Below are 27,967 nucleotides of genomic sequence, written 5' to 3'. Positions count from 1 at the left end.
ACCACACGGGGCGCCAAGTGCCGACAGTCTCTTTCAGAAGGCTCTCGGCGCACCCCCAGAGTCCCTCAGTTTTCCACTCACCCACCCCACCCCGCGGCGCAGGCGCCACCTCCCTCCGCGTCGCACCCCTCCCGACCAGCGAGCACCGCGCAAGCGTCGGAAGCCTGGCGTCCGGGGCGGTGGCGCGCCCAGAAACAGGCCGCATGGCGATTGGTCAGACGCCTGTCACGTGACGACGGTGTCGCCGCGCGAGCGTGCGCAGACTAGCTCTGCGCGCCCGTGACGGAACGACGAGGCGTGGGGGTGCGCGACCTCGCCTGCCCGGCCCGGCCCCCGCCCCTTGGCCTGCCGCTCCGCCCCCGCGGGGCGTCCCGGGCCGCTCGTCCCCTCAGCGGCGGCCGCACGCGGCCCGGGGTCGCCGTGAGTACTCGCGAGGCCGGCCTGTGGGGCGGCCGCCACGGGGACGGGGCGGGGCGGCCGGGCCGCGGGAAGGGTGCGGGGCCCGCCCCGCCTCGGCCGGGGTGGATGAAGTAAGGGGCTTGGACCGGGTGGCTCTGAGGGGCCCTCCTAGGCTTGACAGGCTTCGCTCAAGGCCAGGCGGCTGGTGACACCGATCGGGCACAGAGCTTCTTCCCCGGGAGGCAGGTGTTGGGTGTCTTTGGGGTCTCCGGAGAAGAGCTATGACTGCTCCCCCTAGGGAGGCCTTAGGGCCTGCCCTGGAAGCGCGGGTGGCAGTCAGTCTTTTGGGGGCTAATCTCGTCTTCTCCCTCCACCGGGTGTACGGCAGATAGCGCCAGCCTTTGAGAATCTCCGCCCCCCCCCCCGCGGGTTCTCCCCCGCACTCTTTGTTCAGTGGCTTAGTCTTTCTGAGAAAAGAGCGCTCGGTATAGAGCGGAGTAACCCCCTTTCCCGGGACTAAAAAGCTGGGAGTGAAACCCAGAGTTCAACGTTGGGATCGGAGGCTTTTTTGGCTAGACGAAAAGTTGTCACACTGAGATGTGCCTGTGGACCTAGGGAAGGACCTTTGTGATCCAGACTTAAGACTTACTTACATTTGGTCTATTCCCATACCAATCCCTAAAGCCTTCTGTGTTAGCTGCCGTCGTCCAGACTTAACACTGAGCTGAGCAGCACCCTTATTTGGGTACTCTTCACACAGTGTATATTTGGCCCAGCTTCTCTCGAAGGGTTCCCTCCTTCACCTCATTTAGATAAATCGGATAGGTCTTTCTTGCTTAATTAGACAACTCCTTTAATTAGTAATAATCACATTACAAGAAAAGGATGTAATTAGGACCTGTCAAACGTGCTTAAGTCCCAATTCCACTATACCGATGCTAAGCACCTTGCTTGGCCTTCCTACACCTGAGTATTTTATGTATAACATGAAAGCATTGAGATACTCCTCTTTCAGATGTCTGTGATTCCGTGAATTTCATGACCCACCACTTCCCTTTTCCCACTCTTTAAACCCATCCTCTACCTCCAGAGGAATGGGCATTGAGAGTAGAAGATGGGAGTCTCTTTCACTGAAACAGCCTGGTTTGGAAAAGATGGTAGTCTCTGAATTGTTTCTTCCCTGGACAAGAAAAATTCCCTCTGAACTGCCTTTTTCTCCTTGTGATAACAGCAGAAACCAAGCAGCAACAGCCCTTGGCGAGAGGCTAAGTTTTTCTTGACTTCTACGGTGACAAAGACCTTGAGAAAGTTGGTACTTCTGGCCTACTCTGCCAACGTCCTACCACCCAGCCCAAGACAGCCCAAGCTGGACATTAGTGCCTCCCTCTTTATTCCTCTGTGATCATCCAGATCAGCACCTGACTGTTTATTTTCAAATCTCACAAACCCGGCTCAGCCCTCAGATCTTCATAATTTTGGTTCTCAGCTGCTCTTGAAGGTGAATGGAGTCTTGCTTTTTAAAATCATTTTTGTATGATTTTGTCTATGTGCAGACACATTGAAGTTCTTGTATGTATCTCCCTTTTGGTTTAGGTATCTAGCAGACCTTTCATTCATTCATTTATTCATTCAGTAAGTATGAGTTGAGGGACCGACAACATAGTGAAGAGCCAAAGTCTCTGCCACAACAGAGCTTATATTCTGCTGGGAGATAAATAAAACACTTTGTATGTCAGAGCATGGCACTGTGGGAAACTATCAGGTTGGGGGATGGAAAGTGCTAGTGTGTGTGTGTATGTATGTGTTGAGGTTTTGCTGTTTTATAGAGGATGGTCAAAGATGACCTTTGAGCAGAAATCGGAAGGTATGGAGCAAGCCATATAGATACCTGAAAGGCATCCCAAGAAGAGACAACAGCAGGGACAAAGGCTTTGTGGTGGGAATATACTTGATATGTTTGGAGAATAGCAAGTAGGCACTTGTGGAATTTCAGGGATGATTTTCCTGTTCACATTTAGAGTTGACTTTTTAGGGCCCCTGAAAAAGTAAAAGAGTAGCCTATGATTTTTTTTTTTAACTTGCTAGAGAATTTTCCAGCTGTACACAGCGTAAAAGAAACTCTCATGAACCCATCACTCAGACTGATCTTTAATATTTGCCATATTTATTTCATTGCCCCCCCACACCCCACCCCCTTTTGGGGCTGGAGTAGTATTTACAAGTAAATCTCAGATATCAGGCCATTTCATCTCTAAGAACTTGAATTGCAATTTCCCTTTGCATATTGTTTTTGATGAGTCAGGCACTGCTATCAGCTTGAGGACAACTATGGAGTTTGGCCTGGCATTGTGCCATATGTCCCCATCCTGGGTCAGTTACCAGGCTTGAGTTGGTAAATGGGGAACAGACCACAGGCCCTTGGAGCACACAAGGATTTAGAACAAGTGTTCTCAGATTTTATCATGCATCAGCATTAATGTGGAGGTTTGTTAAAACACAGATTACTGGACCCCATCTTGGAGTTTCTAATTCAGTAGGTCTGGGGTCTGATGATTGAAATTTTAAATAAGTTCCCAGGTGATGCTGATGTTACAGACCCATAGACCTCACTTGGATTTATAAATGTAAGGTTCAGTAGGACCATATTAGAGACTAAGAACACCTCTGTTTAAGGTTGGAATTGGTGGGCAGAGCCAGGAAGGCCTAGATAGTGGTTCTTTTTTATTTATTTTTTTTTTTTAAGATTTTATTTATTTATTTATTTGCCAGAGAGAGAGAGAGAGAGAGCACAAGTAGGCAGAGAGGCAGGCAGAGAGAGAGGGGGGAAGCAGGCTTCCTGCCCAGCAGAGAGCCCGATGCAGGGCTTGATCCCAGGACCCTGGGATCATGACCTGAGCTGAAGGCAGAGACTTAACCTACTGAGCCACCCAGGCAGCCCCTAGATAGTGGTTCTTAATTTTGTGAAATGGCTAGGGTTTAAGTGTTCCTGACCTTATTGACATCATTATTGTATTTTCATTTGGGGAGTAGGTTCTAGGATTAGTCTAGGCTACTATTTTGCTCACGACAACTAGGACCTTGTCTACTGGGGGTGTTCACTGTTGAGGACTTTTTAAGTTAGCTATGATTGTCATATAAAGGCTTCTAGTGATACTGATATTTAATAAGACATGACGATTCAATTTGAGTAAATAACTAGGGGTGAGGATTCCCAAAATAATCTGATTCTGATGAGGGTTGGTACTATGGAGAATGTTTCTAAATGAATTGACTAGACAGAGTAACGTATCATCTGGTCATGCCACCATCACTTTTGGCTTTGGGGGTGATTCAGCATCATGATCTAGAGCAGGGACTTGCTCTAATCCCAACTCTTGAGCTCAAATGGAGCAGTAGTCTCTTATGTTTGTATAGTGCTTTCATGGTTCATTTATCTTTTAAGAACTATGTGTACAAGTGTGTGTACATGCATGCAAGTATGTCTTTATGTGCAAGTGTCTGTAATATGTCTAATAAAAGTGTATCCATAAACTGTGTGCCTGTGTAAATACCATCTAGCTGTTAAGTGGTGATGAAACCAATTGTTGTCTACTTTCCACAGGACAGTGACTTGTTACCACCACTACAGCAGAGCCTGACATCCCCAGCAGATCTCCAGTCAGCCCCTGACATCACCCCCTCCCTTGTCTCCCTCTGTGGCCTCCTAAATGCCCATCCCGTTGGCCTGGGTTCAGCTGGTGGTATGGAGGGGTGCTGCCTAGCACTGACCTGGGAGTGTGTGTGACCCACTGACCCAATGGTGAGAACTGACTGCCCACTTCTCCAGCTGATCATCCAGGGGATAGATGGTACAAAGTGCAAACCTCGCCTTTTCCTGGCATTTTCCCTTCCACCCTTTTGAAGCGTAGAGTGGTTATCTGAAGTTAAAGGGAGAAGGAGCATGGAGACCATATTATTTGGGGTGGGTACAGTAGATTTTCTTGGGAAGGAAGGAGAGAGTTAAATAAGGGATAGAAAGGGAATGATAAGACGAGAGCTTAACTATGTGTGGTAGCTGTTTTGCAGTAATGATCCTAGAAGAGGCCAGCTTACACTAGGATCTAGATACGCCTAGGAATCACCATTGATGTTGAAGTCTGCATCCATCCTCCGCAGGCTGCCAGAGCCTCAATCATCATACTTACACTCAAGAAGAAGGCCAAAATTCCCTATTTTCTTTCATCCCTCACAAATCAGAGGTAGGCCATGGATATAACCAGATCCAGGAAGAGACAGGTGTTCCTAAAGGGTGAGGTGAAAGGAGTAAAGGGAATAGGGCCTCAGTTATTCTGTCCCAAGGGACCTCCCATTCCTTGTGGGAATCTGTTTCCTGTCACCACTCTGTTCCATGGGATGATAGGGATCCAACAAGGTTGTATCCTTATTTTTCATCACTAGGACATCAAAGGCCAGTTCTGGAATGATGATGATTCGGAGGGAGATAATGAATCAGAGGAATTTCTCTATGGAGTTCAGGTGAGATTACAGCCCCTAAAAACCATGCTCGATAGTCTAAATGTGTGCTTCTCTGAATACAGCAAGTAGTGAGAGGTTATTCTGCAGCAGAGGTAAGAGGAGGATGCAGTACAATGTTGGTGTGGTCTGAGCAGTGTCTTGTCAGAGCTGATCTCCTATCCTTGCTCTTGCCTGGGACTCCTGCCTTTTCGAGAGTAAACTACATCCTTTGTATGTGGAAGCTACCCGTTTGTTTTGGGTTGGAAATAATTAGTTTTTGACTCTTCCTTTACTACCTAGTGGGTGTCATTTCATTCATTAGGGTCAAATTTTTATTTATTTATTTATTTATTTTTTTTAAGATTTTATTTATTTATTTGACAGAGAGAGATCACAAGTAGACAGAGAAGCAGGCAGAGAGAGAGAGGGAAGCAGACTCCCTGCTGAGCAGGGAGCCCGAGGCGGGACTCGATCCCAGGACCCCGAGATCATGACCTGAGCCGAAGGCAGCGGTTTAACCCACTGAGCCACCCAGGCGCCCCAGGGTCAAATTTTTAAAAGATTATCCTGCCAGTGATTGCTTCATACTATCTACCCAGGGCACAGTCCTGAGGAGGAATGTTGGACTCTTCACACAGCACCATCTGAGTTAAATTTTGTGCTCTTCAGCCTGTCTTGAGTTCTCATACAAGGGATAGCTAAGTATCCCTGGTCAGGGTCAGAGGAAAAGGTGCAGACTTAAGACTTGGGCAAGGTCTGCATTTGGTCCACTAAAAGTGCATAGAGTGGAGACGGTGGGAGACTAGACATAAGTGGAGCCAGTGGTGGGTGGCTAGGGCCACCGTCAAGAGCCCCTTCACAGAAGCAGCCTTTTGCTTACATGTACTGTTGCCATTTGATTTCTTGTTCCTGGTGTTTGTTCATGTTCTTTTTATTTTGCATCTCTCTTTCCCTTCCCCTCAAACCTCCCCATTGTCTTTGCTGCTGATTCAGGGGAGCTGTGCAGCCGACCTGTATCGACACCCGCAGCTTGATGCAGACATTGAAGCCGTGAAGGAGATCTACAGTGAGAACTCTGTATCCATCAGGTGGGACTCCACTTCAGGAGCAAGCCACTTCTTTCTGAGCTGTAAAAGGCTAGAGGTTTTTTCTTTTTATGGTATGAAGGGTGGTCTGTGGACATGGATAAATTATGAGCTTAGTGATAAATAGTGATAAACAGATATAGTCATGCTCAGAATACTTAAGCTTAGCTGACAGCAGTGATAAAGGAAGTATAGCCATTTTTCTTAGAAGTTTCCTCTCATCCTAGACTCCCTCTAAGCTGATAGTTTGACCTTTGAGGTCTGAAGGGCTCCTGGCCTAGAGGAAGCCCTGATCATCTAAGTGGCTTGAGGCTGTAGCTGAGTCTGGATACGGAGCTACCTTCCACTCTTCCCTCTCCCCTGGCCCCAGGCTCAGTTCTCCATCCACCTCAGTCTCTGTTCCCTTCTTTCCCCCTTAATGAGTCTCCCCTGTATCTCTGTAGAGAATATGGAACTATCGATGACGTGGACATTGACCTCCACATCAACATCAGCTTCCTCGATGTAAGTGGTGCTAGTACCTGCCAACAACATGTCTAGCTGGACTTGTGGATTTTGTCATGTAGGCCAGGAGTCTTATTCCTGAGTGCTGCATGTGGAGCACATATTCTTCATCCCTGTCTTTCCTAGACCATCAGCAGACAGTGGGGTGTACTGTCATGTGCATGTGTGTGTCATATAGGGAGAACTTCCAAGTCCATTCCTCTCTGTTGCTGAACTGGCACCTGTTTAACCTACTCTTCTAGGAGGAAGTCTCTACAGCCTGGAAGGTCCTCCGAACAGAACCTATTGTGTTGCGGCTGCGGTTTTCTCTCTCCCAGTACCTCGATGGACCAGGTAAAGGCAGTGATTTTGGCCAAGAAAGTGCTTCGAGTGTGGTCTACCCAAAGTCCTAAGTTAACTAAGCCACAGAAAAGCTAGGAATAAGGTTCTTGGGTATAATTTGCAGGCCATTGGTAGGGGCTTTTCAGTTTCCTGTCACTGGTGCCTTCATTTCCTGTCACCTGATAGCCATCCCCTAAAGGCCTTCTTGGTTAATGAAATTGTTTTCTCTGGTCCTCAGATATTATTTATTCTTTCCGTTTCCTTCACCTTCCTCGTGGAAGTGAAGTGATTTGGAATTGGTCAGAAAGCTCCCAGAATCTGCCCTCTGCCTCAGATGCTTGCCTTCTCCATCACTATTGGTTAGCGTAATCTTAGAATCTGAGGACGCTCGTCCACTGAACTGGGGCTTTGGACTCCGAGGAAAATGGAGACATACATACTAGGAGCTTTTTTTTCTCTTTGCAGAACCATCAATTGAGGTTTTCCAGCCATCGAATAAAGAAGGATTTGGGCTGGGTCTTCAGTTGAAAAAGTAAGAACTTTGATCTTTCTGGTTATGAACATATGAGGGGCAGAGGTGGATATATGGATGGACAGGCAGACCTTTGGATGGAATGCTTCCTCCCAAAAATATCTTTTCTGAGATGTGCCCGAAAAAGACTAAATAAATTTGGGAGGCCAAATTTATGGTTAGGTGGGAGACCCTCTGGTTCTGGGGTGTCTGGCCTTGAGACTTCCTGGAGGTGAGGTGGGGCTCATCAGTACTTACCATTTTAGAATAGGTACAACCCTAGAAATGGAGTCATGCTCTTCATGTTTTCTCTTGTGGTTTTCTCAGAGTGGGGCTCTAGGAGCTCAGACAGTTTTAGTTTGTGGAATGTGTTGAGTGTCTTGCTAATATTTGGTGTATAAGGAAAATTAAGTGAATTAAAGATTCTACCCTCTGTGAATAGAGTCTAGTGGATACATGTTCTAATGTAAGTGAATATGTAGGATTTAGAAAGAATATAGAGGAAGGGGTGACTCAGTCTGGTGGTGGGTGGAGGGCTTTGAGTGAATGAATGAAAGGGAGATGATTCATGTTTTCAAGGATGGATAAGAGTTTCCCATGCAGACAGACTCTGAGAGTGAATAACATTTTCAAGGGCACAGTCAGGTGAAACAGCCTGTGTGTAGGAAGCTCCAGTAGTTAAATATTGCTAGTAAAATACAGGGGGAGAGTGGTGGGAACTGAAGCCAGAGAAGTAGGAAGGGGTCCAAATCAGAGAGGATCTTGGGCTTTTATCTTATAGGCAGCAGGAGCATTGGAAGGGTTTTAAGCAATGAAAGAATGTGGCCAGACTTCATTTTAGAGAAATGATTCCTGTAGCACTATGTAAAATAGGTAGGAGGGGGTAAGACAAGAAAAGAACTAGTTTATTAGGAGGCCTTTGAAGAAGTCCAGACATGAGATGATGAGGGGCCTGAGCCAAGTGAGAGAATAATGAGAATAGAGATGAAAGGTGGACTAGAGAGATTTGTGGAGTATAAAATCAATAAGACTTGAAGACTGATTTGGCTATGTTGTATGTGGTCATAAGAACCACAGAATAGTGGAACATTACTCTTAGGTTTCCAGCCTAGATGTCTGGGTAAATTGTAATACCACCAAATTAAATAGGGATGTAAGAAGAGGAACAGTTTTATGGGATGACTATAGATAATTAGTTCCATTTTAAAGATTTTATTTATTTATTTGACAGAGACACAGCAAGAGAGGGAACACAAGCCAGGGGGAGTGGGAGAGGGAGAATGCGGGGCTCGATCCCAGGACCCTGGGCTCATGACCTGAGCTGAAGGCAGATGCTTAACGACTGAGCCACCCAGGCACCCCAGTTATTTCCATTTTAAGCATGTTGTTTAAAGATAACCTTGGGTGGGGGGCTTCCTGTGTGACTCAGTCAGTTAAGTCCAGTTCTTGGTCTTGGCACAAGTCTCAGTCTCAGGGTCATGAGTTTAAGCCCCACATTGGGCTCCATGCTGGGGATGGAACCTACTTGGAAAAAAAAAAAAAGTAAAGGTAACCTTGGGATATTCAAGTGGTTGTACTTAGTACATAGATATGTCACAGAAGTTAAGGTTGAAAATAAATTCAGTGAATGGGTGGAGATTACAACTGGTATAGAGTATGAGATTGCTAAGGGAAAACATGATAAAATGAAAAGAATATAGGATCAAGGACAAAACATCCTTTGACATCCAGACAAAGGTACCCAAGAAAATGAGTGGGCAGAGACACAACATTGAAGATAGGTCAGAGAAGTTGGAGAAGAATAGGAAGCAAATGGTGTCGCAGAAGGCAAGGGGGAGAGTTTCTACAAGGAGGGCAAGATGCCAGAAAGGATAAAGGATAAATAAGAGGAGAACTTAAGAGTTTTTGTTGGATTTAACATCAAGGTAAGAGCAATTGTAGTGGAGTGGCAAAGATAGAAACTGGACTGCAGTTGAGTTGAGAAGTGAGTGGTTAACAACGAAGTAGAAACAGTAAGTATGGACTGAGATACTTGGATGAGGATAGAAGGGGCAGGGGGAGATCTAACTAGACTGAGGGGCAGAAACTTGAAACTTTGTGTGGACTTTGGGAAAGGAACTGACAGGAAAGGGGGATGATTAATGGATCAGAGGCAAGAAGGAGCTGAGATCTAGTGAACAAATAGAGGAATTAAGAGAAGGGTCACCTTGTCTCCAGAGAATGGAGGAATCAAGGTAGAATGGAAATGGAAATAGATTTTAAGGGAAAATTAAGGGAGATGGTAACTGATGGCTTCAGTGTTTCTCTGTTAAGAAGTTAAGAGGTTATCAGCTGTAAGTGAAGTTAAAAGCTTAGAGAAGGCGGTAAGGATTTATGATAATAGCTTAGAGTAATGCCAGAGAGGACTGGTCAAAAACAAGTGAAAGAACTGACGAACTAGTTGAGGGCCCAGCTCAAGTTGGAAGCCGTAAGTTTGGCGATAGAATTTTTTGCCTAACAATGTCAATACCCCTCATGTCCCTACTCCTTTTATTTGCTGGTACTCTGGTCATCCCACTACTTCTGTTCTACTGTCAGTATAGTCATTCTTGGCAATAAATTCCCAGGTTCATGGCCATTGAAGGCTCGCCTTTGAGATCTTCCATTAAAGGCAGATCGTCTCAGAATTGTTCTGGTCCATGAGACCAGGTAATGGGAGTGGATATTTACCCTCTAAGGTAAAGAGATACTTTAGGACAGCACATTTCCATGTGCTAAGGTCATTATAGGGGGTCTTCAGACATATTTCCTCACCACAACCAGCTTTACAGCTCCTGGGTCTGAATTTTAGATTAATTGCTTTTCATAATTCTTTTCCTTGACCTACTCCCCTGCCTGAGTTTTTGTAAGCCTGTTCTCTTTGATTCCTTAGGATCCTGGGTATGTTCACTTCCCAACAATGGAAACATCTCAGCAATGATTTCTTGAAGACCCAGCAGGAAAAGAGGCACAGTTGGTTCAAGGCAAGTGGTACCATCAAGAAGTTCCGAGCTGGCCTCAGCATCTTCTCGCCCATCCCCAAGTAAGTGCTCCTCCAGGAGCAGATCATCTCTGATGCCCATGGTCTTGTCTGAGCTCCCACCCCACTTTCTTGATTACCTAAACTTATCTATTTTGCTCTCTCCCGAGGTCCTCTAAATTCTGCACCTTTAACAACACCACCCACATAGTCCTGTCCCCTAGGTGTCTTTATTCTTGTACTTCTGTAACCAGTATTCATACCTTGTCCTTTTTTTTTTTAATTCTTTTTTTTTTTTTAAAGATTTTATTTATTTATTTGACAGACAGAGATCACAAGTAGGCAGAGAGGCAGGCAGAGAGAGAGGGGGAAGCAGGCTCCCCGCTGAGCAAAGAGCCCAATGTGGGGCTCGATCCCAGGACCCTGGGATCATGACCTGAGCCGAAGGCAGAGGCTTTAACCTACTGGGCCACCGAGGCGCCCCCATACCTTGTCCTTTATGTAAAACGTAATACCTAGCTGATGGTATGTATTTGAAGAATTGTATGCTAATTTTTTCTATCTTTTCTTTCTTTGAACCTCATTCATTACTCTTTCTCCTAAGAAGGTAGAGTCTGAGAATAGGCATCAATTCTTTTTTCTTATGAGAGGGTGCACTGATTTATTATCTAGGTTTTAGAATATTGTCTCGTTCTCTGTCCCCAGGCCTACATTTTGTCCCCCTGGGGTCTCTGACTTTCCCAAAGGCTAATATAAACCCAGATTTGTAGCTTCCCAGGCATTATTATTGACAGATAGACATTAGGCTCTTTGGGCTGCAACTACTTCTTGCTTAGTATGGTATTTAGCACTTAATCATATGTATATAAACACCACACACAAACACACACACACTCACTCACTCACTCACTCACTATGGAACAGTGAAACAGGCATCCTGTCCAAGGGACCATTCCATACCTGGCCCAGATGCCATAGAGATTGACTGAGACTTTGCCTCTGTCTGTTCTCCACGTTCTAATCTGAAGAACACAAATAATGACATAAAAATCAGTTCAGATTTGTGACCTACTTGTTTAAGATCCAATGGAACTTTCCTCAGGTAGGAGTTCTTCTTTGGCTTAAGTCACTTCACCCATCCTGACCTAGTACTCACTTACCTCCAGTGTTCTTCTAGGGCTCATTCTGAATCCCCAGTTTCATCACTTCTCTTTGTTCTCTCTCCAGGTCTCCCAGTTTCCCTATCATACAGGACTCCATGCTGAAAGGCAAACTGGGTGTACCAGAGCTTCGAGTTGGGCGCCTCATGAACCGTTCCATCTCCTGCACCATGAAGAACCCCAAAGTGGAGGTGTTTGGCTACCCTCCCAGCCCCCAGGCAGGTCTCCTGTGCCCCCAGCACGTGGGCCTCCCTCCCCCAGCACGGACCTCTCCTTTGGTACATGGGCTGGGGAGGGTTTGACTTGGGTGCCAGAAGGGTGGGAATGGAAATGTGAGAGTATAACGTCCCAAAATGAGGTGGGAATATGGTTTTCCAGGGATCCTAAGTCAAACTTGGACATATACCATGAATGGGTAGAATAGAGCACACTTTTTAATAGCTGAAGACATCTCTAAACTGTTTGGCCAGCTTCTCAGATAGTAGGCCATGAAGCAGGGAGTCTGAGCTTGGGCATCCCAAGATGTCATGTATGATTTTATTTGGCTGCGGTTAGGACTTGGTCATCAGCTGCTGTATTAACCTATCCACCTAGCTTGAAGAAGGTTAAAGATAGGTGAGCCCCTTTCAGGAGCCTTTGGCAAAAATGTCTAAAGGTCTTCTCTCCAGCTTTTGGATTATTTAGGCTCATCGGAGCTAGGTGTAGCACTTCAGGAGAATCCTAGGTGATGAGTGTGAGGTCTCACTCAGCACCAGCTTCATGGGAGGTTCATGATGTCTGTCTTTCTACTCTCGTTAGGTCAGTGGTCACTGCAAGAACATCCCCACTCTGGAATATGGATTCCTTGTCCAGGTAATTGAGTACAAAGCTTCATTCCTAAGCCTTTCCCTTGTTGTCTGACCCATCTGATCCCCTAACATCTCCCAGCTCCTCATTCAGTTAACAAATATTTCCTGAGTTGCTCTGCTCCCAGAAATGTACTCACATTGTGTGGATAGGAGAAAAGAAGGCATAGTTCCCATCCTCAAGAGGCTGATGGCATTATTGGGAACACACTAACAGATCATGTCTGATCAAGTGCCACATGATGCACTGCAAATTATAAGTGCATAGGTGTCAAGATATGAGAGGGATTGACACTGATTTCCTTGTGATCCCCAAATCCTCACTCAAGTGGTCTTCAGTTTTCCCTATACCTCTTTCATTACTCAGCTACTGCTGGGTCATTTCTTTTTCATATCTCTTTATTCCCTGGACATGCTTTCTTTCACTTTTGCATCTCTTTTACCTTTGTTCACATCATTCCCTCCACTGGCCTTCCTCCCTAAATCTGCCTGTTGCAGTCAAGGCTCGTTGCTACCTGCGCCATAAAATTCTTCTCCGTTACTCCAACCATATTAAGTGGGAGTGATCTCTCCTCTCATTGACCTCTTAAGATGATTTTTGTTTTGTATCGAACCTGTGTGTCACATACCCTATCCTGCTTTGAGTTGTAATTAATTTGTATACATGCCACATCTCCCTTGTCGGTGTTGAGGGTCTGAGAAGAATAATCTTTTATGTTATTGCATAGTCAAGGAGACCATTCACCAAATTGGGTACATAGTAGGTACATAGTGGGCATTCAGTACATCTCAGTGAATAAAAGCCCTTGCATGTCTCTTTACCAGCCCAAAAGTATGTGAAATGGGAACAACTTGATTCACACAAAACCTGGTATCTGGTAGAGTCGGGTTAAGACAGAGTGTGGTTTTATTTCATTGTTGTTGTTTCTAGGTTTTGTTTATGTTTTTAAGTAAGCTCTACAGCCACTGTGGGGTAGAGCTTATGGTCCCGAGATCAAAAGTTGTATGGTCCACTGACTGAGCCAGCCAGGTGCCTCTAGACAGAGTGTTTTAAAAAATTCTCTAGTAATGAGCACTGGGTGTTATATGCAACTGATGAATCACTAAATTCTACCCCTGAAACTAGTAAAACACTGTATGTTAACTTAAAAAAAAATTTTTTTAGGGTATTGCAAAATGGCTCTGGATTTGTGCTCTCTTCCCAATGGAATTGTGCCTATGTTTTTGACCAGTGAACAGGCTGATTGTTCTGGGTGGTTGAAATGGCTTCTAAGGCCCCCTACCATGTAATCGTGGACTGAATACTCACTTATCTCTGAGGGACAATATATAATTACTACAACTGAGGTTAATAGTTTGGTTAGTACTTGTTAATGTTTATATGAAATTATTTCATTAATATCCATTCTTCTTTGGGGAGAATAATACCCAGTTTATAAATGAGGAAACTAAGGCTCAGGTTAACTGATTTGCCCAAAGTTGTATCTGTTATTAAGTGGTAGAGGCGGGTAGGATTTTAACTCAGATCTTCTGCCATGGCTGGTCCTGTGTTTACTATAATAAATAGTTGTAGCTCTAGAGTTGGGCCATCAATTTAAATAAGTGCAGGGCCCAAAAATAGATTCTGACTTAGGCACAGGACTGGGAGTAGGGAGAGTAGCTGGAAAGAAGCTCAAATGATTTCCCTTATCTATACCTGTACTTCCAAGAGACTTGATACAATCTCTTCTCTCCCCAGATCATGAAGTATGCAGAACAGAGGATTCCAACGTTGAATGAGTACTGTGTGGTGTGTGATGAGCAGCATGTCTTCCAGAATGGATCCATGCTCAAGGTATATACCCTAATCTGTGACCCTCTTCCTTGGACCCTTAGCTCCTCATCTCTCCTTTCTTCCTTTCTTCCCGGGTCTGTGGTAAAGGTAGCATTCTGTCCATTCTCTCTGACACTCTAGAAATAATTATTTTTCTCAGAAAACAAATTCAGCAATCCTGTTTGGAAAGTGAGGATACATGAATGTTTTTGAAGGTAAACCCCCCCACCCACCATTTAAAAATAGGGATTACGTGTTGATAAAGATGATTGCATATGACACTATTCTCAAGGACTCCCAAGTCTAGGTGGGTGGACAGACTCTACACTATAACTATGGGAAGGAGACGTGAGGAGTGTTGTGGAAACTCACAAGAGAGAGCATCTAACTACCTAGGGAAGTCATGGAAGGCTTCATAGAGGAGACAGCATTAACTCCCAAACTTAACACGTAAAGCATTTTAATTAAGACTAGTTTATAGTTTTTCTCATGATGTAGAGGGCCCCAAATTCCTACCTCATTCTAGAGTTGTCCGAGGTCAGATTCGTCTTTCTCTCTATAATACCTTCTTACTGCACACCCTGCTGTCATTACTGTCTGTTTAATATGTCCATCTAGCCAGCTGTCTGTACTCGTGAGCTGTGTGTTTTCTCCTTCTACACGCTGGGAGTCATGTCTGGAGCTGCAGAGGAGGTTGCCACTGGCGCAGAGGTATGAGAGTGGGAAAAGCTTCTGGGGAACTGGCATCAAGAAAGACCAGGCAACCTAGAAATTTCACTCCTTGCAATTTAACCTCTGGAAATGCTTCCATGTGTAAGGATGCTCACGATACTCTTGTTTGTAATAGTGAAAAAAAAAAAAAAACCCACATGGATACAGTTCCATCTGTGGGGTGCTGTTAAAGAAACCATGGTATGTCCTTACAGTGGAAATACTCCACGGCTGTTACTTATGGGTAGAACATGATATATAAAAAAGAAAATGCAACAGTAAGTGTAGTGTAGTTCTTTCTTTTTCAGTTTCCTATTTAATAAGCTATTTCCATAGGAAAGACAATCTGAAAGGATAGACATCAGACTTCACAGTAGTACCTGTGATGCATGAGATTTGTTTAGGGGCAGAGGATGATTTTTATCTTTTCTTTAGTCACTTTTTAATTCACCGTTATTTGAATTTTTTTATTGTTTATTTTTTAAAGATTTTATTTATTTATTTGACAGAGAGAAAAATAGCGAGAGAGGGAACACAAGCAGGGGGAGTGGGAGAGGGAGAAGCAGGCTTCCTGTGGAGCAGGGAGCCTGACATGGGAGTCGATTTGGAGTTCCTGGGATATGACCTGCGTCGAAGGCGGGTGCTTAATGACTGAGCCACCCAGGTGCCCCTGTTACTTGAATTTTTATAAGTAGCCTGTATTTTCTAATGAAGAAATCATAAGCATGTTTGCTTTTAAAAGGAACAGCAGGGAGAAGTGCTGAGAGCCTCCAAAAGATGGACCTATGCTGGATATTGTGTGACTCCCAGCTCTGGGAGATCCTTTAGCTTTTGCCCTCTTTCTCTCTTTTCCCCTAAGGTGGTGGATCTGCTGGTGGCCATGTGTAGGGCAGCTTTGGAATCCCCTAGAAAGAGCATCATCTTTGAGCCTTATCCCTCTGTGGTGGACCCCACTGATCCCAAGACTCTGGCCTTTAACCCCAAGGTATTGTTGCGTGGGAAGAAAGTCAGGGCTAAGGAATAGAAATGAGAAGAGATGGTGGGAGTCTACGGCTCTCATTTTAGTGTATGTAACTGCTTGGAATGTGGGACAGAAGAAGGGGAACACTTGGTTCTTGGGAACTCTTAAACTCCAAGCTTTAGCTATTTTAGTGAATAAATAACTGAGTTTGTTAGAAGGAGTAGAGAAGAATTAACATTATTGGGTTTTACTAGTGAAGAATATTGACTTTGGAGCCAGACAGACCTGGATTCCATTTGAGGTTCTACTGTTCCTAGCTGAATGGTGTAAGAAAAGTTACTTAACCTTTCTGAACCTCGATTTTGTTAACTGTAAAAGGGGGTTAATATCTACCTTGCAGCTTGTTATACAAATGAGAGAGAATATATGTAAAGTACTGTATTAGGGTTCTCCAGAGAAACAGAACCAATAGGAGATATATATAGAAAGAGATTTATTAGAAGGAAGTGGCTCATGTGGTTATGAAGGTTGAGAAGTCCCAGGATCTGCAGTTGGCAAGCTGAAGACCCAGGAGAACCCATGGTGTAAATTCCAGTCCAAAAGCCTGCAGTCTTGAGATCCAGAAAGAGCAGGTTTTTCAATTCCAGTTCAAAGGTAGGAAAAGACCAGTGAGTGTTCTAGCTTCAGCAGTCAGGCAGGGACTGTCAGGCAGGGAATGCCAATTCCTTGGCATTTTTGTTCTCCTCAGACCTTCAACTGATTGTGTGAGGCCCACCCAAATGAGGGCAGGCAATCTGCTTTATTCAGTCTGCTGATTCAGTGGTTAATCTCCTCTAGAGACATCCTCACTGACACACCAGGAGTAATGTGTGACAAAATGTTCAGGCATTCCATGACCCAGTCAGATCAACTCGATTAACCATTGACAAAGTTAACCATCACAAGTACCCAGCAGAGTGCCTCACTGTTACCCTTCTTGCTATGTATCAGGCACTATATATCTTCTTTACATATGTTATTTAGTCCTTAGAACGTCTTCGTGAGTGTAGTGGGAATTTTTATCTTCATTTACATACAGGGATATTGAGATTCTAAGTGGTTAAGAAACTTCCCCTCTTCCCCTATTACTTCCAGCTGGTAAAAGAGAACTAGCATGTGATTCCAGAACTGTCTGACATTAAATCTGTGTTCTTTCCATGACATATACTCTTTCCCTGGGGCCTAGACTTTTTATGTACATCTGGCCCTCCCTTTTTATCACATCTTACGCTCCTCCACTTTTCTTCATCTGGGTCTTCTCTTCCCATTGATTCCCCACAGAAGAAGAATTATGAACGACTTCAGAAAGCTCTGGATAGTGTGATGTCCATCCGGGAGATGACCCAGGTATTCTGCCCTCTGCCTGTCCTTCTTCAGTGCCCTGTTGTGCTTGGAATCCATGGGAGTGGAGTGAAGATTTAGAAATGCTACTCAGATTCCTCACTGTATTTACTTTAGTCTTCCCCTCTTTAGCCTTCCCAATCCTTGTTCTCTGTTACTCCTCTTTCTCACTCCTGATGTCTCTCTCAACCTTTACCTTTGTTGCCAATTCCTTCACAAGTTGTTTGTATTTAATGTTTTCCCCATAATTCTTAGGGAATTAGAGAAGTGAGGGAAAGACTTTTGCCCAGGGTTGGGAGGGTGAGGAGGGGAATTGGACGTAAGGAACTAGCCCCAGGGGCCTACATTTTCTGTCCTTCCTAGGGGTGGGGCACAACATGGAGCAGTGACCATCCTTTGACTCAAGGCTGCCCCTCACCAGACTTCCCCACCCCTCGTCTGCAATCTCTGCATGAATAGACATTCATTTGTACTCACATTTACAGGTGGGCCTCTTCTCAGCAAATCCTAGATATCACAGTTCAGATTAACACATTAGATATACCCAGGAGGGATGATTTGTCAGAAGGACTCTGCTTTATGTAAAGTTTTACCACAGCATTCCTTAGCCTGATCTTTCTGGGACATTGATTTTATTTATTTTTTATTTAAAATCAACTTTTTAGGGTTGTAGGAATTGCATAAAATGAGGGAGACCCACCTGCATGTTGTTTTGTAAGCATTTTCAGTCATTTTCATATTTATTTCTGAGTCTTCCCAATCTAACTGGGCTCCTTGAGGGTGGGAACCCCATTTCCTCTTGCCTTTGTGTGGCCTTCAGTGCCTACCTTGCCCCGGGCCCTGATAGTCAGTCATAAGTGGGAGGGCTCCCACCTCTCCTGGGAGATAATTTTATGGCCTTTGTCTTACAGGGCTCATACCTAGAAATTAAGAAGCAGATGGACAAGCTGGATCCCTTGGCCCATCCTCTCTTGCAGTGGTAAGTAGTATGGGTAGAATGGTTCATCCTTTGGAGAATGGAAGGGAAGTATGGGGGTGTTTAAGCATCCTCTGTATGTAAGCATTAGTACTATTTCAGCTAAGTTCTCTGTGCATCCAGAGAGGTCTGTCTCCCTCTTCTACTCCCTTTCCCTCTCTCAAGGCCTTCCTTGTTGATGTACACTGTCCACAGCCTTGAGGCAATATTATTATTCTCTTCTAACAAAGATTCTGAACATTCTCTACTGCCTCCACCTTCTGCCCTTCTTCCCTGATCTTGATTTTTATTGTTTCGCTGACATAGCTTTCCCATCTTTTCCTAGTCAGTTGTTGACATCATAGTCAGCTATGCAACATGCTCCCTCATAGGGTGAGGAGTGACCAGGCATCAGGATGGCATCACAGTAAATGGGTGAAGCCCAAAGAACCAAACTGTATCCACTACATGAGATAACATTGCCTTGCTGAGCCCTCACTGTTTTATGCCTTTGCTCTCTCGTGCACTCTGAATTCAGCCTATACACAGCCCAGTCTGTCCTTGAATCCTCAGGAAGATTGTTGTAGTGTCTTCTGTTTATTTCTCCAGCCCAAACAGTAACTTTCTTTCCACTCCTGCCCATCCTCCAGAACCCTGAAGGCTTTCTCTGAGCTCAGATAGGATGGCTCTTGAGCCCCAGTTGTGCGTCTCTAAATCCCAAGTACTAGTTGTCACGCTGCTAATACAGATCCCTGCTTTCTGATTTTTTTTTTTTTGTATCTGATCTTATGTACTCTTCCGTTCATGTTATCCTTTTCTCCTCCTAGATGTAGCACTCTCCCTTTCATCCCTCTCTTTCTTTCCTCCATTGTTTACCCAGTAATTAGCTGATCTCTGGTCAGTAGCTTCCCTTTTACATTTTTCTACACTAGCATTACCACCCACAGGAATACCCAGATAGTGATCTGAACATTTCACACAATGCAGATAGCCCTGGAATCCTTGCTTGTTCTCCCAAGGGTTCAGCAGGCTGCTGCTTTGTTTCGGATGGTCTGGCCACACACTCATTCTTTCCATCCCTTTTTTTCTGTTTTATGCTAGGATCATCTCTAGCAACAGGTCACACATTGTCAAACTACCTCTCAGCAGGGTAAGTGACTATTCTTCTAAACTTTAAATATCTGGTGAGGGGCAGAGAGGGGCTCCAAACCAGCTAACCATATTGGTCCTAGACTTGCCTCATTGGCTCTGTCCATCAACAGCAGCCTTTGGACCTAAGCATATTCTATTTATTTGGGGTCAGTGCCAGCCTGATTTGCCCCCTATCCCCAACCTTTCCCTCCCTGATCTCCATATCTTCTCTGTTTTCCTGACTCGACCCCCACCCTGGGCAGCAGCTGAAGTTCATGCACACCTCACACCAGTTCCTCCTGCTGAGCAGCCCTCCTGCCAAGGAGGCTCGGTTCCGGACCGCCAAGAAGCTCTATGGCAGCACCTTTGCCTTCCAGTGAGGAGGGTGGGGACTAGGGGTGGGGGTGGGGAGGACAACAAATAGTTTAGGGGGATGGGAGGGCAACTTCATTTGAGGTATATGAGTGTGTATGTTACCTATATCCATCAACTGATCAGTCAAATATTTATTATTATTGTAGTAGGTGCTGTAGACAGTAAAAAGATACATATGATTTGGTCTTTACTCTCAAGCTACTTATGTTGTAGTTGAGAAATGACATTTACATATAAAAAGATGTTGAAGGAACAGATTGGAGGAGATAGATCTGAAAGCTGTTTTGAAGGAAATCAGTGATTTTATGCCTAACTATGGGAGGGGAAAGAGAAAGAGAGAGAGATTAAGAAGGGAGATGGTACCCTTTTCTTAAAACAGATGTCTGATCAGGACTGGCAGCCATATTTGGGATCAGTGATAAGTCTTTGTTGAGTGTGAGATGAATCTGCTTAACTTGAAATATCAGGAGAATAGGCAAATGAGAATACTGAATCAGCATTTGGGGGTTTAGGATGGGACTAGCTGAAGCACAGAAAAAAGGATGGGGCTGGAAATTAAGATGGAGGGTTAGCCACACACATATCTTGCATGTCTGTGACTGTATCCATGTGCATGTCCATCACTAGGTGTATCTGTGCCTATCAGCATGTCCTGTGTGGGTGAGGATGGGTGGGAGTGGCATGGCAGTCTTGGAACCGCTTCTGGGAACCTCATACCGTGAGGAAACATGCATTTTACCCTGCCTTACAGTGGGTCCCACATTGAGAACTGGCATTCAATCCTGCGCAATGGGCTGGTCAATGCATCCTACACCAAACTGCAGGTGAGGCTGTGCCCCTTTCCCTTTCTTCCCACCCCCCACCATGCCCCACTCGGTTTTGGGGAAAGCTGCTCTAGAGTACTTAGCTGTTTTTGCCTCAGCATCCTCAAATCTAGCCTGTTGTGGGGCTTCCATAGGAGAGAGGTTGGAATTGTTTGTATAGAAGGAATGTGGCTGTTGTATAACTGACTCCAGACTGTGTTTTTTGGTGGTTTCGGGAATGGGATTGTAGCAGTAGGCAGGAATATGAATTGCTGACCACAGCCACTGTGATGAATTAACCTGTTAGACAAAGCTTTTTAATTTATGTGACTGTTCATTCAGAGAATTGTTATAAAAGTCTTACTTCTTTGCCCTGTGAGCCTCCAAGGAATGCGTATTGTCCCTCCTCTTGGCTACCTGTTCAGTAGTTCCTTTTTTGGAATCTGCATATGTACCAAGGTGTGGGGACAGAAGCATGGATTCTGAGGGACTGACTCATTGGCTCTGCCACTCCTCACTTTCCAAGACATCAGTATCTAATAGGGCAAAAGGGTTAACCTGCATCCATTTTTCAGCCAATCAGCTTTTCAAGAGTAGGTTCCTAGCATTATCTGAATGAGTGAGAAAGTAATTGGAGGGACAGAGGGCTGGATAAGCCTTGTGGCTGCCTAATATACAGCCATGGGAGGGCCCAGGCTCATATTGCTCATCCTGGTATTTCCCTGCAAGCTGCATGGAGCAGCCTATGGCAAAGGCATCTACCTGAGCCCCATCTCCAGTATTTCCTTTGGATACTCAGGTAAGAAATACTCTCTGGCCACCTTGACTCTATTTACGTTGCATTCATTTTGTAAATACATAATCTATGCTGTCTCCTCCTCGTTCATCATGGATACGTGGTCTCTGTCAGCTCTCTCCCCAGTCACAGATACATAGTCTGTCTCTCCGCCCCCTCTTATTAGAAATTCAGATTCTTTACAAGGTGAGGCCAGTTGTTTCCTTTCTCTTAGGTAGTCCTCTTCTTCATCGGAATGGTTTTATTCATTGTAGAGGCTTGGCTCTGAGATTAAGTGAGGGAATAACCGGGAGAGTGAAATGAGGCTTTTCGTAGACCACATTTTTGGTGTTAGTAGCCTGTCATTATTATGGATGGTGTGCCTGTGAGTTTATATATGAATATACTTGAAGGCTTGAGTATCTTCAATTGGCTTACATGTCTGGAGACATTGTTCACCCTCTCAACTACTTTTTAAAATTTTAAACTGTCTGTAATTGCATAATATTGTAATAGTCACATTGAGTGGAAGAGAAAGCCTTTTATTCCAAAGATAAGGCATGAATAAAGCCCATACTCTAGTCAGGAGATAAGTCCAGCTTTGTTCTGTTCAGAAAATGAATCTGACTTGAAGCTGTCTCAGTGTTCCAGGTTCATGTTTTAGTTCCTTTTCAGTCTTGTTTTGTTCTTGTTTTATAGTCTCTGTATAAAGGATAACCATCATATATTACACATGTGCCATATAAAGGAGACAGTATTTGATTCTTTATAGGTCATTATTTAGTATTCTCCAGTAATTATAACTGTTACAAAGATAAGAAAACTTAGATCTAGAATTGTGACACTTAAAAGAGTCTCTAAATTTTAAACTATTTTAACAACAACAAAAACCCCCAAAACTCACGAGCCCAGATAGTTTTATAAGTGAGTCTTAAACCAAACTTTAATCAAACCAAACCAATTACTACAGTCTTATACAAAATTACTCAGAGAATGGAAAAAGATAGAATTATAAATCATAAAGGATCGGTACATTTGACTTTATTAAAACTAAAAACTTGTGTTTATCAGAATACTTATTATGAAAGTGATAAGCTACAAACCAGAAGACATTTAGCAACACATTTAACTACAAAAGATTAGTAATAAAAATGTATTATAAAAATCGGGGCATCTGGATGGCTCAGTCAGTTAAGCATCTGTCTTCAGCTCAGATCATGATCCCAGGGTCCTGGAATCGATCCTCTGTCGGGCTTCCTGCTCAATGTGGAGTCTGCTTCTCTCTCTGCCCCTCCCCCTGCTTGTGTTCTCTCTCAAATAAATAAAATCTTAAAAAATAATAATAAAATAAAATGCTCAAAAATCAATAAGAAAAAGACAATCTAATAGAAAAATAGGCAAATGACATGAACAGGCATTTCACTGAAGAAATGACCAAAAAATATGAAAAGCTGCTCAATTGTTATTAATCAAGGAAGTAAAATCAAGACCAAAAAGACTTAACATGGAGTACCTATTTGGATTGGCAAAAATCAAGAAATATGGTAATACCTCTAGTGGTTCTAGATGTTGTAGATCAGCAGGATCTTTTATTTTTAATGGGAATATAAATTGGTACAGTCACTTTGGAAAACAATTTGGTGTTAAATTTCACAGAGCTGAAAAATTTTATCCTAGACACTCAGCATTTTCATTCCTGCATACATACACCCAAAGGTGTGTGTTAATGGTCTGAGCAGTACCATTTGCAATAGCAGATCTCGGAAGCAACCCAAATGCTCCTTATCAGATTATCAGGAGGATGGATAAATACACTTTAGTACATTCTCAGGATGGATTATTATTTAGCAATGAAAATGGATAAACAGTGGCTCTCAACTGTGGAAAAATCTTAGTAATTAGTTGATTTTAAAGCAGGCAAGTCCAGGGGCATCTGGATGGCTCAGTCGGTTGAGTGTCCAACTCTTGGTTTCAGCTCAGGGTTGTGAGATCGAGCCCCGCCTTGGGCTCTGCACTCACCATGGAGTCTGCTTGTCCCTCTCCCTCTGCTCCTCCCTCTATCCCCATGTGCGTGCTTTTTCTCAGATAAATAAAATCTTTAAAAAAAAACAAGCCCAGAAGACTACTGTGTGATGTCTTTTTTATATTGTTCAAAAGCAAACAAACATTTAGTTGCGTGTGTGTGTGTATGTATGATAAAACTAAAGAAACTTCAGGACAGTGACTACCTCCCAAGGAGAGGCAGATAGTTAGATGTAAGTCACTAGTACTGTTCTGGTTCTTGAATTTAGTTTGTAGGTTAGGTCTATAGGTATAATAGATAATGAATAAATAAATGATAATGTGTCATGAACCAAACCTGATGATGAATCCACACAGCATACGTGCCCTATAAATATCTATAGATGCGTGAATGAATCTTATTCTGTGTGCCCGGGGTGCAGAGTAGGGGTTGTGTTGGGATAGTCTTTTTGGCTTCTTTGTGCAGGTTTCTCCATTTTTATCTTTGTCAAAGTCTGAGCTTCCCTCATTAAGCTCTTGTTTTCTAAGTTAGTGAGATTCTCCTGGTTCTTGATGCCCATAGAATTATTGCTTCCTGTCTGTTCTCTTCCTCTTTCCCCTCTCACTGGCTTTGTTTACTACTACTAAGTGCCTGAATTGCTTTAGTTACCATATGGAGCCAGGAATCTCTGTTGACTCCTTAACTTTCTTCATTACTCTCTTCATTACAGAAAAACATCATATGACACCATCCTTTTCCCTCTTGCAGAGTTCCATTGATTATGGATACAAAATGGCATAGGATTTTACTCTTAGAGTTACACCTAGTCCTTTATTACTTTACAGTTAGGAAAGCTCATACAGAGAAGTTAAATGACTTCTTGGGGTCACATAACTGAGTAGCAGAGCTAGGATTGGAATCTAGTTCTCTTAATTTCTAGGCCAGTTTTCTTATCACTTTATTGGATCGACCAGGTAGGCTTTACTTGAATGACTGAGTCTTTGAAGCCCTGCCAATACATGAGGGTCTCTATCATGTGAGATGTGTACAAATGTCCAGTTTATTGTAGTTACTCTAACATTTAGCCAACTCTGTCTTCTTATATGTTTCCATCTACCCTATTCAGTTTTGGTTTTCTCTGTTTTTCTCCAGGGTATCCTTAGTTTTGTGGCACTTGGTGCTCTCTGGGAGCCAGTATAAATAGAGAACATCCATCTGGCTAGTGGACCCTCCATTCCAATGACTTGGCCATTGTGTGCAGGTTATAATGAGGGCCAGCGAGAAAGGAGATGGTAAACATCTGTTTAGTTCTATTTAGAGACATCTGACATGTGTATCCTCTGGACACTAAGCATTTGGGGATTATTCTAGCCACCATGTTCTCAGGTTCTGATCTTGGTAAACTGACAGAAGATTATTGGGTCAATATGGACAGGACAGTGTACAACAGGATTGGGATGGGACAGGATTTGTATTGTATCATAAGGGCCATCTCTAAGACCAGTTGTAGAAATCAGATTGTTCTTTCTTATCTGGGGTAGAACTTGAGTGGGAATTTCACTCAGAATCTTCCATTGAGGGGCGCCTGGGTGGCTCAGTGGGTTAAGCCTCTGCCTTTGGCGCAGGTCATGATCTCAGGGTCCTGGGATCGAGCCCTGTGTTGGCCTCTCTGCTCAGCAGGGAGCCTTCTTTCCCCTCTCTCTCTGCCTGCCTCTCTGCCTACTTGTGATCTTTCTCTGTCAAATAAATAATTAAAATCTTAAAAAAAAAAAAAAAGAATCTTGCATTGAAATAACCAAGACAAGAAAGAAGGTCATGATGTTTGGATTCAGAGCTAAACCTAATTAAGGCTAATGGAGAAAGTAGAAATAGAGGGGTGGTAAGCGGCCCATAGGAGGAAGAAAAGAACAGTTTTAAGTCTTGCCCTAGGTCTTGTTCAAGCCATAAATCTGTCATGGGACTTCAGTGTAAGTGCATGATGAATTGACAGCCTGCACAGTGAAGAATGGCAGTCCAGTCAGCCCCACTCCTGCACCACAGCTGTTACAAAACCAAGAATTGAAGCAGAGTGGGATTAGTAATAGAAAGTTCCCAGGATGGAGTTGTGAGATAGGGGCCTGGCTTATGGCCTGTTAGGATAGCATCATTTCCCGTATTCATCCATCTCTCTCTCTCTGACAGAAGGGGGGAGATACACACACACACACACACACACACACACACACACACACGACTGTGATAAGGCTGGGCCTGTGAGAAAGCTTAGTACAAAGATTCAAGTCCTAGTCACAGGCCAAAAACAGTTGGGAGTAGGGGCACACAAGCACTGTTTTGTATCTAAATAAGAAAAATCTAGAATGAGTCTATAAATGTTATAAATAGAGCTATTCACTGGGAGATAAGGATGGTGGAGGATTTATGGATTTAGGTAGGGGGGAAATTGGAGGGAATTGACACCACTTCCTCAAGTCTGGGAAGACTTAAGGAAGGAAGCAGGATTCTTAAGGTTGTTGCCATGTGGTTACTTGTGGAAAATTATTCTTCACTTACCAGCTGTGCTTTCTGCCTTTTCTCTTAAGTGACTCTGGTAATAGTTTTTTGTGTTACTCTGAGACTAGAGCAGATCTGCTTGCTCTGCTTGCTTCCTCCTCACTCATTTTGTTCAACCTGGCATTGATCCAAGGTGTTGATACCACTTTCCTGGGCCCCTTGTTCCTGGCTCATTTTGTATGTTCCTCCTCTGTCTTAGAGCCTTTTAGTGATTTTCTGATGTTCTCGGGATAAACTCCAGTTGCCTTAACATGGTCTGTAAGGCCTCCCTGATCTGATCCTAGCTTAAAGCTTCCACATCATCTGTGGTCACTCCCCTCCCATTGACTGTGCTCCATACAAACTAAGGCACATTGCTCTCTTCCTCCAGGCCTTCCATGACCTGTTACCTCTCCCGGAACACTTTCTTCCTCTCCATTTGACTAATTCTTCCTAGCTGTCGCCGGAAAGCCGCCTTCCAGCCTCTAAAACAGGCTAGTTCTCCTCCTCTAGCTCACTCATTGTTCTAGATTCTCCCCATCACACCTCTTACCATACTGTGTTGTCATTACTCGTTCTTTGCCTCTAGTCTCCATCAGACTACATTGTGTCAGGGCAGATCCTTGTTTGTTTTATTCACTACATGTGTAGCTCAGTGCCTGGCACATAGTATGCACTTTAGTAAATACTTGATTGAGGAATGGGTGAGTGAACTGGATTTGTTGTTCTGTGACAGGAATGGGAAAAGGACAGCACAGGATGCCCTCCAAGGATGAGCTGGTCCAGAGATATAACAGGATGAATACCATCCCCCAGGTATTATTGGTTGGCACTGCTCTAGTGAGGCAGAACCCTTCCCCTGGGATAAGTTGAGGCTACAGAGATGGATGGGGAAACAGATGGTAGCGGAGGTGGGTAGTTTGCAGATCATTTGCAGGAATCAGGTATGTTCTAAGATGAACACACTTCCACAGTTAGATGTGGCCTCAGTCATAAGTATGAAAGCAGAGAGTGACATGAAAATGTAAAGATGGAAGCTATGGACTCATCCAAACTGATTATGGGAAAGCAGATTTGGGGGAGGTGATGGCTGGGGAGCCCCAGATATCCCTGATCCACACCCCTTGCCATCAGCAGCTAACTGTCCTCTCTAGGGAAAGCTGTAACAGTCCACTTGGCTCTGCTCTCCTTCTCTTCCAGACCCGATCCATTCAGTCGAGGTTCCTGCAGAGTCGGAATCTAAACTGTATAGCACTTTGTGAAGGTAGGTAGCTCACCCAGTCCCTGTTTTTCTGTGTCCCTAACCCTATGATCCAGCCAAGGGTGTTGACACATCATGTCTTTCCTCCCCTCCCTGGACTGTGTGACTTAAGCATTATATCTATAACTTCTGGCCGCCTTCTTCCCAGTGATTACATCTAAGGACCTCCAGAAGCATGGGAACATCTGGGTGTGCCCTGTGTCTGATCATGTCTGCACACGGTTCTTCTTTGTGTAAGTCTAGGAGGGTACCTTGGGGCTTACTTTGAGGAATGAGGGTGGGGGTGTGATGGTGTGACTACCGGGAAAGTCTGTTTCTGTCATCGAAGACTTGTCCCTGGCTCCTGAGTGGAGCTGGCACTAGAACTTTCTCTGTGGAAGATGGGGCTGGGTATAGGTCAAGGTCTGTTTGAAGGAAACCAGATAACACTGAATCTTTTCCACCCAGAAGAGTAGCAAGAAAGGGTTTTGACTTCTGGGATGGGATGACCACACCTCCAGATATAGTTCCACTTGTTGACATTATTCTGGTATTGTTCTCCCTCTGATGCTCACACTTGCCCTATCTTTGGCAGATATGAGGATGGTCAGGTGGGCGATGCCAACATTAATACTCAGGACCCCAAGATACAGAAGGAAATCATGCGTGTGATCGGAACTCAGGTTTACACAAACTGAGGGGGCCCCAGCCCTCGTACCACCCCTGTTCCCCCAGGATCCATCTGCCCTCATACAAGGGCTCAGGAGCAGCATGCGAGGCTGCCCTGAGGAATCAAGGGGCCATTACCAAGAGGCAGGAAAAGTATAGAAGAGGCGGCCTTCATGGTGGAGACTGACCCAGGAACCACTCCACATTTGGATGGCCCAGACTGACTCCCTACTCCTGATTTTCCCAGTTGACTTCACCCTGTTTGTAAATAAAACAATAAAATGGAAGGTGCTGTGGACTGGATAT

General features: G+C 44.2%; 1 protein-coding gene across 9 annotated transcripts; it reads left to right on the top strand.

Annotated features, from left to right (window-relative positions):
• The first annotated feature begins 291 nt into the window (after window positions 1-291).
• PARP6 (poly(ADP-ribose) polymerase family member 6) lies at window positions 292-27,967 on the top strand. 9 transcript variants are annotated; one of them, XM_032864976.1, is made up of 24 exons: window positions 292-420; window positions 1,631-1,897; window positions 4,001-4,198; window positions 4,837-4,914; window positions 5,887-5,981; window positions 6,422-6,482; window positions 6,725-6,815; window positions 7,269-7,335; window positions 10,226-10,375; window positions 11,540-11,750; window positions 12,271-12,324; window positions 14,056-14,151; window positions 14,749-14,841; window positions 15,701-15,826; window positions 17,123-17,188; window positions 18,094-18,161; window positions 19,239-19,287; window positions 19,532-19,644; window positions 20,395-20,467; window positions 21,176-21,245; window positions 26,489-26,568; window positions 26,953-27,016; window positions 27,162-27,246; window positions 27,588-27,967. In XM_032864976.1, the coding sequence occupies exons 3-24, from the start codon at window positions 4,196-4,198 to the stop codon at window positions 27,688-27,690; spliced, it is 1,896 nt and encodes a 631-aa protein (XP_032720867.1). In that variant the 5' UTR covers window positions 292-420; window positions 1,631-1,897; window positions 4,001-4,195; the 3' UTR covers window positions 27,691-27,967. The 9 variants fall into 9 exon arrangements, 7 of the variants coding, with proteins under 7 accessions (XP_032720867.1, XP_032720869.1, XP_032720868.1 ...); XM_032864978.1 differs by having other exon boundaries at window positions 307-420; window positions 1,634-1,897; XM_032864977.1 differs by having other exon boundaries at window positions 416-530.

This window comes from Lontra canadensis, unplaced genomic scaffold (genome assembly GCF_010015895.1).
Source record: "Lontra canadensis isolate GAN:19392208 unplaced genomic scaffold, GSC_riverotter_1.0 scaffold28, whole genome shotgun sequence".
NCBI lineage: Eukaryota > Metazoa > Chordata > Mammalia > Carnivora > Mustelidae > Lontra > Lontra canadensis.
The sequence above is the reverse complement of the archived record's forward strand: the minus strand, read 5'-3'. Positions and strand labels throughout refer to the sequence as shown.